Source organism: Thunnus thynnus, chromosome 3 (assembly GCF_963924715.1).
Source record: "Thunnus thynnus chromosome 3, fThuThy2.1, whole genome shotgun sequence".
NCBI lineage: Eukaryota > Metazoa > Chordata > Actinopteri > Scombriformes > Scombridae > Thunnus > Thunnus thynnus.
The window spans coordinates 21,744,094-21,756,613 of NC_089519.1; the positions used below are offsets into that span (position 1 = coordinate 21,744,094).

General features: G+C 38.1%; 1 protein-coding gene across 1 annotated transcript in view; it reads right to left on the reverse strand.

The window, feature by feature from the left end:
* tacr3a (tachykinin receptor 3a) overlaps nucleotides 1–12,520 on the reverse strand; it is a 34,028-nt gene that overhangs the window by 11,464 nt on the left and 10,044 nt on the right. The window contains exon 3 of the mRNA XM_067584723.1: nucleotides 12,214–12,364. Coding sequence (XP_067440824.1) covers nucleotides 12,214–12,364 — 151 coding nt within the window. The remainder of the gene's footprint in view (nucleotides 1–12,213; nucleotides 12,365–12,520) is intronic.

Consider the following 12,520-nt stretch of genomic DNA (forward strand, 5'->3'; position numbering starts at 1 on the left):
TTGTCTTGGCCATTTAAATTATTCCACACACAGTTCATGTTCAGTGTCTGCTGTATATGTACATCAGCATCACTGTCTATTGATGACTCCTGTTCCACGAGAGAGAACAAATTGTATGTCATCATCTGTACGGATCTAGGTCTTTTGGTTCTCTTACCAAAACCTCTTTTGCGGTGTCAGGAGATCCATTCAGCTGAATCATCACTTTGAAATTTCTTGTCCAAGTGGCTTGTATTTTGCTTTGCTTCTGCAGAATATGTGCCTGCCTGCCTGGCAACGTCAGCACTCTTTTTGGTGAGGTGTTCATTCAGATACACTCCTGTCCCCGTCAGCTTCCTAGCCTGTCTTAATGGCTCAATCTTGCTCTTTCGAATTACAAAATTAACTATAATAGCTGGTTTTACTCTGCTGTCCTTTCGGGGAAATGTTCCAGTGTTTGTAACTCATTTGTGGGGGCATCCTCACCTTTGTCTGTGACTGACACTGCCCTGGCATATGTTTGGTGCTTAGTCTCCAGTCCGGTTAAAATCAAGTTTTCCATTCATGTGTATTGTTCTATATCATTGATTCTTTTCTGCAAGTCTTCAATCTTCTTTTCCTTTTCCTTGATAAACATTTAAGGTGTTGCATCGCATCCATTGGTTCCATAAGTTTGGTTTGTTATTTGGTGACTTTACTTATCTTCTCCGACACAAAGCTCAAGGATTTCCTGATTTCCTTCATTTCTTCTTCCATCACGGAGCTGTTTTGTTGTTTCGTCCTTGGTGGAATTTTTCTTTTTGTACTCTGTACTCTGGTCTTGTTCTTTATGCACTATGTTCTTACACAGTGAACTGCCTCAGTGTGTCTTGTACCAATAAAATTCACTGTGAGGTCAAGGAGATTAGTTTAGTAAAAAGAGCGGAAGCAAATCTGAGTATTTCTTGGAGAAAATTCATTCAGTACAACAAATTGTGTGAAAACGCAGTGCTGTTTTCTGTCTGAATCCTTGTTAATGCATGAGCAGTGTGAAAATATGGCTGTTAAGATCATACTGAGCATATAGATGGAAAGTGGAGAAACAGATTTTTATTACAGGAGCTTTTAACAAGTTTTTAAGACTTTATATTGTTGTGAAAACTTGTCATTATTGGTATCCATTTCTAAGATCAATTTAAGCATACATTAATTTAAAATGACTACAGCCTCTGTTTAGAGAATCAAGCCACTTTTATAACCACCTTTCAAGCCTAGAGGAGCACACCGTTTTATACTCAAAAGACGTAGTTGGGGTCTTTAAGGAAGACAGTAAATTACTGCTGTAACATTATGACACATCAGTACAGCTATCATTAAAAAGTATGTAAATTATCTTTTTTTTTTAAACATTTCACTTGGCAGTCTTTTAATATTTCTACCTATGCTTTAACAGAGTGGCTAGTCTGTTTTGTGCTGTGATCAAAATTGAAGCCCGAGAAGGTAAATAATTCCCTCTACGTTTGAAAGTGTTTATGTTCCTGATGGGGATGTTGTTCTCTAGAGGTCAAGGGAGAGAAGAAAGGTCCTACTATTGAGGGAACCATAGGATTGCACATCACGTATCTACAACATGCATCAATGGTCTGCCTGTGAAAAGTAATGCAACTGTGAGCAAAAGAAAAAGACCTCTTAGAGGTTTTCATTTCATTATAGCACACTGCTAGGTTTTAAGGTTACTGTAATGTTACAAAATATTTTTTTCTCAGGGCTGAGGTCACGTTCTAGGCTGCTGGAGGACAGAATTGCATTGATTGCAAAGTTGACAACTGCAAGATACAAGACTTTTGATTTTTCTGTTAGAATGTGGTACAGTTTGTCCGTCGGAAATTCTGCAAACATTGCAAACATCTGCAAGCGTTCATTTAAAATTTTCATTTAAAAGATATAACCACACATATAAAGTCTCTGATGGTGGTCCTGTTTAGGTTGAATATGAAAATCCAACACAAATGCGCTCAGACAGAGCAGATAGAATAAGAGAGGAGTGAAGAACAAGTATAGGACATTTGCATACAGTACAGCAGACCTCAAAGAGAGCATGTCTTATCTCTTTTTGCCACTTTGATATTTCATGTTTGCTAAACTACAAAGACCAGCGGGACAAAAATGCACAAAGAGAAAAAAGGTCAGATAATAAGAATAATATTGGTAATAGCAGTACCGTGCCCGAGCGTTCTGTAAAGCAGGATTACTGGTGCTATTGTGCTGAGATACAGACTGTAACAGGACGTCAAAGAACCATGAATACTTTTCTGATGTTTATTCTGAGGTATGTGGAGACTGGTGTTCTCATAATGGCAGATGATCCCATATAGGAACAGTAATATGTAGTCAATTCTGGAGAGAAATAATAAAAAAAGTCATGCTATATGCAGTTAACTTGTCACAACCCTGTCTCCTAGAAATTACATTCATATACTACTAAATTACAACAGCAAATATGTTTTGCCAGAAACGTAATGCTGGCTGAATTATGTTTTTTTTTCAACATAATGAAAAATTTTGTTAATTTATGTATTTGGCAAGTAGAAAAAATGTTGATACTGAATGTATGACTGAAACATTCAGAGACAATTTTGCTTTTTTTTCTGCCCAAAATATCCGATATTGCAGTACAATATCCGCTAGTAGAAACTACAGCATCATTAAACTTTTATATTTATCTTCAGGCAAAGCAGCCCTTGGTTAAGGTTAGGGAAAGATTGTGGTCTTGGTTTAATACCGATAAAAGTGACTTGAAGGGTTAGGATTTGGGTTTATTAACATTTAAACAAAACAATGATCTTTCACTGTCACGGAAGATCTCTGAAGCTTTGGATTTCTTCACATGTTGAAGACATGTTTAGCTTTTCCAAAACCAAAAACACAGGAGCAAAATTGTAAGACTGGATTAAACAGTGTGTCTACCTTCTCTATCGTAAGCTGGAAACATTTGCATGCCCGGCTAACTTAGTGCCTAAACAGTAGTAACCTTACATTGCACCCAAGGCTAGGGATCATTTAGTGAGGTTATGGGTAATGTTATAGCACAAGCTCCATTCAGCACTAGTAGATCCATTATCAGAGTTTAGTACGATGTTAGAGGCTCTGTCCTGCTCTCTATTGGATTTGTGGAAGTTTACACTCCAGCAACCACAGCTAAATTAGCTTTCATGGCACCATGTTTTCCAAACTCAGCAGTCAGTCCTCATCCTCAAAGTCTTTTCTCTTCTTAAAGTGACATTTTTTGGCAATACAAACAATGAAGCATAAATCTAACATCTGTGCTGCTAGTTCAAGTATGCTTATCTATAGTAATCATCCAAACAGGGTTATGTTAAAATGACATGACAGCGTGATTATACATTCTTCCTTAAAACACATTCCTTATTCAGATGGTTCACAACGAAGCTTGTACAGTCACTTTAGACTCTCTAGAATCTCTGATTTCTTTTTTCCCAATCTAACTCACTTCATCGCCAAAGCAGATAAGGCTCCTTGGCAGCTTTAATGCTACGTGACCTGGAGCAGTTAGCTGGTCTGTTTATGTATTAAGGAAGTAGCAGACACTTTCCTATTGTAAACAAAGTGTTTAATTTTTTGCCCTTGCAGTGAAACATTTGCATTCATGCTAGTGGTTCACAGCAAACTCCACACTAATGATAAATGCAAAGAAGAGCTTCTCCACAGCTAACAGCTGCTCCTTGCAGTGAATCTGTAGAATGCTAAATGTGAATGAGTAAGTGTGTGAGAGTCTGAGTGAATTACTCTCCAGTTCCATCATTTTTAACAAGATGACTTTTATGAACTTGTCAGTTTTCTCATAATGAAACAAGAGGGCAGCAGGCAAGGTGCTGGCTAGGGTAGAATATCTCTCTGAAAAATTATTGAATAATTGCATCTATGTCTTATTATTGGACATGGCAAACATTCACAGGTTTTCCTTTCTTGTTAGAAGATACAAGCAAATATTCCTCTACCAGAAGAGACTATTGGAAGCAATTGGCTGAGCCCCGCAGTTACTATCTAAGTCCTTTCATTAGGGCTGAGAGTGGAATCTCAAGTGTTTGTCCCACTTCTTAAATACAGATGGTCAATCTAAACCAAACTGCCCCGTAGAAACATGTCTGTGTAATCTAAATGCTATTTCATGTCAATTCTACAACATGGAAAAGGAGGGCAAGAAGGAGAAGGGCATTTTCTCACTAAATGTCAAGGTGCAAACTGAATTGCAATAATTTACTTGCTCCCTCATTGGTAGGAAATTTGCTATAGGCAGAAAATGCTGATGAGGTATGATGATGCAGATGATGTATCACTATCCGTGAGCAATGATCAGTGAAAATCAGTCTCAGCTGATAATGTGAATGTAACAGTTCATAACAAGTCGGTTCAACCCTTTCTGAGAGAAATTATGTGTATATTCTACTACAATAAGGTTTCAAGGAAAACCTAAGTCCTGCTTGGTTATGTTCAGTGATGTTGTTTTGGAAGTGCTACATTTTTCAAGGTCACGCCATTATAAAGTGAAGCTAATATTGCTTCAAAGTAACATAATTACAAAGCCAAATGAGAAGAATGAAATAATGAAAATTTAAAACACCTGCAGTGGTAAAAACTTTTACTAACTCACTGTGCTGTTATCACAGTATTTCACATCTAAATTCAAATTAGCAGTGGGAAACAAATGTCAGTATGAGGAAAACATATTAGTTTGATGCTGATTTGCTTTTGAAAAAAAAATGTAATGAAACTAAAATGTTAATGAGCTTTTTAATGCATAAAATTGATATTCTGAGTCAGATTGTAACCAACCAGTCTCGAAGCTTACCCTGCCACCAGATTTATGTTCCTTCATTAATCCTGTAAATGACTATATCCATTAGTTAGCTTGAAGCCAGAGTGAGTCCCACCAACAATTTAGAACATGATACGATAAGGACGAACCTCAGCAACTTACATTTCTGAATGCCACTGAGTGATTAAACAGGAGAGAAACTGGGTCGGTAAAAAAAGATAAAAGAAATACAAAAAGAAGAACAAGAGTGAGTCTGCGTCATAAAACAATTTCAAAATACTCAATGCAACCCTATTTCAAATGACCTTTATATACTACTAATGTGCGACAGAAAATATGTTTTGAAATGATTGTAAATCTGCTCATCTTATTTATCAATACAATAAGGATTTTTACATTTAATTTCTTTTCAAAGTCAAGATACACCTGTTCAACTACTCTTGGCAATGGGCACAGAGTTAATCATTTGCAAACAAAATTCAAAACACAGTCCGTATCCATTTATTCAAACATTTATAGCCTCATTTATAGCCTCAGGTACAATGTCACTGGAGTCCATCTTTGTAGAAAATGCAGTTATGCTGTCAAATGTTCCACTGTGCAGAAGGAAACATTTTTAATTGAAGTATTTGTAAAGTTGCAAAATGTCACTGCAAAATACACATTTTGTTTGTGTTACCTACAATATCTGCTTGTAGCAACTAAAGCATGATCAGCTCTGACTTGGATCATGAGAAAGAACATGTTTACTTTTTCAGTATTTAACCAAAACACCAAATCAATCACTAAACCATTCCCTAAACTTAACCAAAGTGCTTTTGTTGCCTAAACCTATAACCACACACAGGAAGCATGATGTTTAACCTGGTCTCGGGTGTAAAAGTCAAAGTGCTTGCCCAACCACCACCAAGACTGTAACTTCCTTGACTGGAAAAATTTTTGCTGGTGAACACAGTTTGGGTAGAAATGATATTTCCTTGAAAAGGAAAGAAATCTGGGGAAAAAATCAGTAGTACATAGATTTTATTTTCAGGAGATAGGATTGCCCATTGAACAAAGGTGCTCTTTGGAGTCAGTGGGTACAAGCAATTGAAGTTAGTAGAGTTACTAAAAAGGCTTTATTCAAGCATGATGTGTGCCTAAATGTTTCAGAAGGAGCTTTTGTCAAGATGTGAGAAAAAGACAGAGATTCAATTTTTGTCTTATACAATCACTGGTGAGAAGAAAGAGTACAAGAGGTTACGTGACTGTAGCCACAGTAGTTCAGACGTGCACTCTCAAGAGAAGGCAGCCAACTCCTATTGTATTATAGTGTGGCTTTTTGACTGACCCTTAAAACTGCTTCTACTGTGAATTTCATTATGGGACTAGCTAAGGCACTTGCCCGTGAACACCTACGCTTGTCTCTCTCAGGACAGACGGGCCTATTGGCACCTGGCAGGTCGGGATTAGAATAGTCCCATTATCGCTGGAGGTTAGTTGGAGCCAGCGTGACCCTCAGATACACTGCGGCTTAACACAGTTGTACTTCATTTCAGGAAAAAAATGATCTTGTAGAGGTAATCCATCCCAATCCTTACTTCCACACACACAGAGACACACTTGCACACAGTACTTTATCTTCAGACAGAAAGGCAAATGGATGATTGAATGCAGATTGTCTTGAAGAGAATGTCAGAATGTTGAAATGTCAGTCTGAAGTGCAGCCTTAATGACCTGTCATGAGACAGGTCATTAATGCTGCTACTTCAGACTGACATTTTGAATGCGCAGCCACAGGCATGAGCTTAAAATGGAGCACCTGTGGTGTGGTGATTGCGGCAGAATGGATTAACTCAAAACAATGGACTGGCGAATCTTTCTTTCAATGAAGATGATGAGAAATGATAGAAAGATGGAGCATTTTATTGCTTAATATCACCTCACAGACCTGTGATGGCTGCACAGGAAATCTGTTCATAAAGTAAAACACTAGAAAATACTTGAAAGATCTATTGAGAAATGATAACGCTCTTCATGGGTTATTTTTGTACAAAATTGCCACTTTAGGCTTCATTACTTCAGTTCATCCATTCATTACATATAAGGGACCTTTGAGAATTTATGTAATCATACTGTCAACAGGAAATGAATTACTGCGTCAGTCCCTTTAGTAGCTTACAGTTGTTTCAAGGGTACAGATGCAACTGTCACTTCTCAACACAACATCATAGAAAACCATAGAAAAGGATACTGCAGGGCCAGAATTTGGTCAAAAGGAGGGGAAGTCTGGGACAAACAAGTAGCAACTGCCACAGCCAACTGATATAGGATGAGATACTTTTACGTCAAGCAAACAAGCAATCAAAAAATAGTTCTATCTAGTTCTATAAGCGTTAATGTCGTCTCAAAGGGTCAGTTCACTCAAATAATACTGATGCCCAACCCAGAATTGGAATTCTTTCCGATACATTGACCTCTGTCGTCTGCTTCCAAAGAAAATAAAAAGACAACTTCTTGCTGATAAATGAAGACATTTCTTATAGCTAAATGTCTAATGAATACATGATGAAGAAAATAATCAAGCAAATGAATAAAAGATATTTAAATGGTGAGATAAACTGGTTACTGGGTTGGTGATATTGATGGAAGTATGTGATTTAAGGCTATAAAAGAACGGCGGGACGCTAGGGCAATCAACTTCTCTAAGGGAATTAATTTATTTTAAAAATCAACTCTTAATCACAGAAAGCTGTGGGTCCTGACTACTTTGTTGAAGCATCATGCAGAGATGAATCCATTAGCTGGTTCAGAAGTTGGTGTGAAGTGTTAAGCTTGCTGGTGCAGCCTACACGCAGGGTGCAAGCCTGTTTGTCTGCAGGGCTCTTCCGTGGGGTGCCTCCGATGAAGCTACGCTCCCACGCAACTCCGTCTAATGCAGTTTGTTGCAGAGTGAACGAGGGCCCGACAACGGGGCCTACCAGTTGGTCTGGTGGCCTTCACTCAAGGGCCGGCGGAAGGAGGTTCAGGCTGATGTGTCACTGGCACTGTTCCCAGAGGCACTCAGAGAAGGACTGGCATTCAGATGTGGTCTGGTAGTATGATCTCTATGATTTCTGGTGCTTCGTGAAGTCAAATAGATCTTTCTGGCCACACTAACTTTGACTAATTCCGTTGGGTAGAAAAAAGGAAATACTATAAAAACCACAAGGCTTGATTTTACAAAAATATTTTTAAAAAAAACAACAGAGGACACAAGTCTTCAGTTGATACTGAGGCTCTCTGAGGCTTGTTTAGAAAAAAGGTGAAATTGTACTTTAGGTGAGGAACAAAACAAATTAAAGATGTCTAGAAAATAAAGATAAAATAAAACACTGTTTCCTGAGCTTAGGTTTGAAGGCCAGCCTCAAGGGGAAGTCAACTTCAGGTGCTTTTATCAGTTCGCAAAGTTTTGGGTGTGGATAAGCCGCTTACTGCCAAAACCTCTAATGAATATCAATTCCTATGTGTGTATTGCAGCTACACTTTGGAGCCCAAAATGGCGGCTCATGTCTCCTCTGTCTCTAGTGATTCTAATTCAAATTTTATGCACAGAAAGTCACATACTTCAATACAATATAGTCAAATAATCATGATTTTAAACATAAAATTGTATAAACATAAAATGTAGCTCTGCTGCATTTATCCAGCACCAGCAGTATGATAGAAACGTCATCAACACACCAGCTTGCTCGATGTGAATTCACTGCTGTATTCACACATAGGCTCAATAGGGCATTACTGACTTTGTACTTGGGAGCTGGCAAGGTAAAGTCCGATTAATGTCTTGCTATTCAGACATTTGCATTCAAACAGCTCCTCTGGGTAATGTCCGGATAACTTCAGGGTTGCAGTACATGTGTGAAAGGAGCTTTGGTGAATTTCTTTATCCTGATGTGAAAAATTGCATTCTTAACTCAAGTCTCTGTCCATGTGAATGTGGAGTTCTCCTGACTTGTGTGTTCTTCAGTTTACACGACCCAAGGGTCATTTAAGTGTCTTTGTGTCCTGTTGTTAATTTCGTTATCTCTACAGGCATCATACTCTCGGGGTGTGAGAGATCCGGCGCTTGCTCTGGCCAGTGTTAATTCTATTGAGAGGTGGATTTTACTTGACATGTCAGATCTTAAATGAGCATAGAAATACCTCTGAGTTGCTGGTTAAGGGTGACATATAGCTTCATACATATACATACTGTACACTCAATGTATGAAACCACTGAGTAATCAAAACCCATAGTGGACTGTCAGACAACACTAATAGAGTTTAAAGAAATAAACATAAATGAACAAGACTAAGATAATCACCAAAGATATTACAATTCATCCTGAGGGAGACATGTATATCTGTGCCAAATTTCATGGTAATCTGTCCAGTAGCTGTTGAGACATTTCATGCAAAATCACAAATGTGGACCTCATTGTAGTGCTAGAGGAAAGACCAGGGAATTACCAAAGGCAGTCATTGTCATCCTCTCTGAACCATTAATGTCTGTACTAAATTTCATGGACATCTGTGTTATGGTTTTCAAGATATTTCAGTCTGGACCAAAGTGGTGGACTGACAGACAGACAGATAGACATTGTCATCCCTAGGTGCAGTAAAAACATTTTGCAGTATGCTTTTGATTTGGTTACCCCACAGTGTTATTTCCCCATGGGTGCTCACAATTGCCCGAGCACCCACAGAATGCAGTGTTGAAATTTCTGTCTTTGTCTTTTAATGCTCTCACCCTTTCCTAAGATTGAGTATTGGCTTCACCACAGCGGTCATTATTTTTGAGTCTTCCAGCTAGAAATGGGTCTATAGTGAGTCTTTCCTGAGTAACTGTGCAGATCAATAAATGAAAAGGAATATTTGTGTGTTTTGTTGTTGTTTGTGTTTGCGCACAAGAGTATTCAGGTTTTATCCATCTGTTTTCATTGTTATATTCCAGACAGACAACATTTTGTGGTTGATTTTGTGCCTAATTTAGAGGCAGTTTACATTTGTGTTTGTGTGTTTGAAGATAAAGCATGTTCATCTTTCAACCTCTATCCTGTTCTCATTGCTGGTCTCATGGTACAGTGTCTTTTTCTTGGGGATGAATGTCATGCAGGTTGAAAGTTTGGTGCTTGCAGGCTCTAGTCAGAATAGGTTACAGAAAGGAGAGAACAGCTCGGGGCAACACTGTCAAGCATCACAAAACTAGCTGGCTCAAAAGCTAATGTTTCTACTGTATTCCAGACTCCTGGCAAAAACACTAAATAAATAAAAATATTCCGCTCAGTGAGCTGAAACACTAGGACAACAAAAAAAGAAAGAAAAATCAGCTTAGTGACCTGCTCAGAAATTTAAATGACTGTGACAGAAACACTGTTGTTCAAACATAATACTGTATTATTCACTGAGTAATAAATTATTTCTTTGGTGTCCTTTTCCTGAAATGATTTGTGATATTGCAAATAAATCAATATCACTGCACCACAAATGCACTACATGTCTTCTTTGGTGTAGATTTTACTTAGTTGATGGTAGTGTGGTTACCCTTTCTTAATTTTGTGATGAGGTGGTAGTTTTGACTGACTTTTGACTGTTTTGTATGCTATATAAAATAAAGAATAGTACCGTAAAACATGGAATCTAACATCTACAATATTGTACTTTAGTGACCGTGTCTGTGCCAGTGTTGCTTCTACAGGTGTCATGATTTATTTGCCATTATCCTCCACCTTTTGATACCTTGTAGATGTGTTTTTTCCTCATATCTGTCATTCTTTGTGGTAGCAGTAAACACTCTCATTGTAAAAACATGTCTTGAATGAGCTTCTGACTCCTGACACAACCCAGTCTCACATTAAAATGTGTAATAGCTATATTGCTCCACAGCGTAAAATGTATTAGTTTCACAATAACAGCTGGCAGGGTAAAGGCCGTTTAATGTCCGGTCCGACTGATTCAGACATTTGCATTGACACATACAGCTCCTCCAAATGATGTCTGGAAAATTTCAGGGTTGCCATGCATGTATGAAAGGGGCTTAATATGTTTTGCGCTGTGGACTAATGTAGCTATTACAAATTTTGATGTGAGATTGGGGGTTGCTTGAGGCATAAAGGCCTTGGCTTGGACACCAAAAGAGTGGCCAAACTCATAATGCCTCGAGACACTGTTGGTTTTCAGAGCTTGTACCTGTCTGGATGCATAGACAAACAGTTGATTGAGGACAAGTGACAACCACAAAGGTTGTGTTGTGTGGAATCAAAGCTTTCTTCCCTGAAATGTTGTGCAGAGCAGTGCAGTGTTCTAGCTTCTTCACACACATACAGAAGGAAAAAGTGATTAATCTTGTTCACTACAGTGTGCTGTAGCTAATGTTCTCAATTTTAAGTGTTGCATTTATCAGTGATGTTAATCTATTGCTTCCTGAAATAGAAAATCAAAACAGAAAGCAAGTCTACAATACTTAATAAATTGTTGAGCTTAGTCTGTGTTATTTTTCTTTTCAGTTTCCCCAGTGGGAATTTGATTGTAATATTCCTATTTTTCATTTAGTTCTAATGACTTAAGAGCTTAGAGTCCTTGCTGATGTTGTGTTTCTGTTTAGTCGTACTTCTGCTACTGTGTGTCCATTACTTATCATCAAAGTATCCCATTGTGAAAGCATAAATGTGAGTTCCGGTGCTTGAATGCACAAGGGCGAGCATAGGGAGATGTTTTGTTTCATCTAAAAATATAAAATATAAACATGTTCAGAATTAAAAGCTTAAAACTGTACAAAATGGTTCGTTAGGGAGTTGCTGTAATTTTAATTCTGCAAAGCATTACTTTGTTATATTACCGTTTCATCTCTGCCAAGGATGTTATGTTTTCACCAGTTTGTTAATCAGCATGATACACTTAACAACACATTATCATGAAATACAGAGAACAGAAAACAGGCCAAAGAGCAATTTATTAGATTTGGTGGTGGTCTGGGATTTCCCCCCTTAGACAATAAATGTTTTAATCACTAATTAGAGGATTATATCCAAACCCTAAAGGTATATGTACAGTAACAGCAATCTGGATAATTGTGCCAGACTGGCAGGTGGTTTTTGAATGCCTTCTATTTGTAACAAAATGCCTCAAAATGGAACAATGGACAAATCCCCTCCTTTTTTAAGACAAATAAGTTACAAAATGACATACTGCCTCAAACTTTTTCATTTTCCGTTTCAGATTATAAAAAAGACATGTAATAAAAATTACCTGGGGCCACAGGCTGCTCAGTGACAGAAAATTGCAAATTATTCCTGGTACTCTGGCTTCAAGCGTTCAAAGATCACCATGTGCACAGTAACAGAAATAATTGGACTGCCCCAGGACATATCTGAATTATTGAATGAACAGTGCACTCTTTTCCCTTTGAGCATGCTTACCTTCCTTTTAGCCCGGAGCTGTCCGTGATAGTTATCAGATGAGTCTCCCGGGATCTCCCCTCCCCACAGAGTCACCCCCACGATGGTGTAGTTGATACCCATCACCACTAAAGGCAGCACATAGACCAAAACCGTCACTATGATGTGATACCTAGAGAGAAAGAGGAGAAGAGGCTGAAAAGTTTATACATTTATAAAACATTTATGCAAGCGTAGAATTTTACGCGCAGTAAATCTATTATCAACATATGTTGACTCTTGGGTATTACAGGGACCTGTGGCACCAGCTGAGTGTAAATTTGATCAG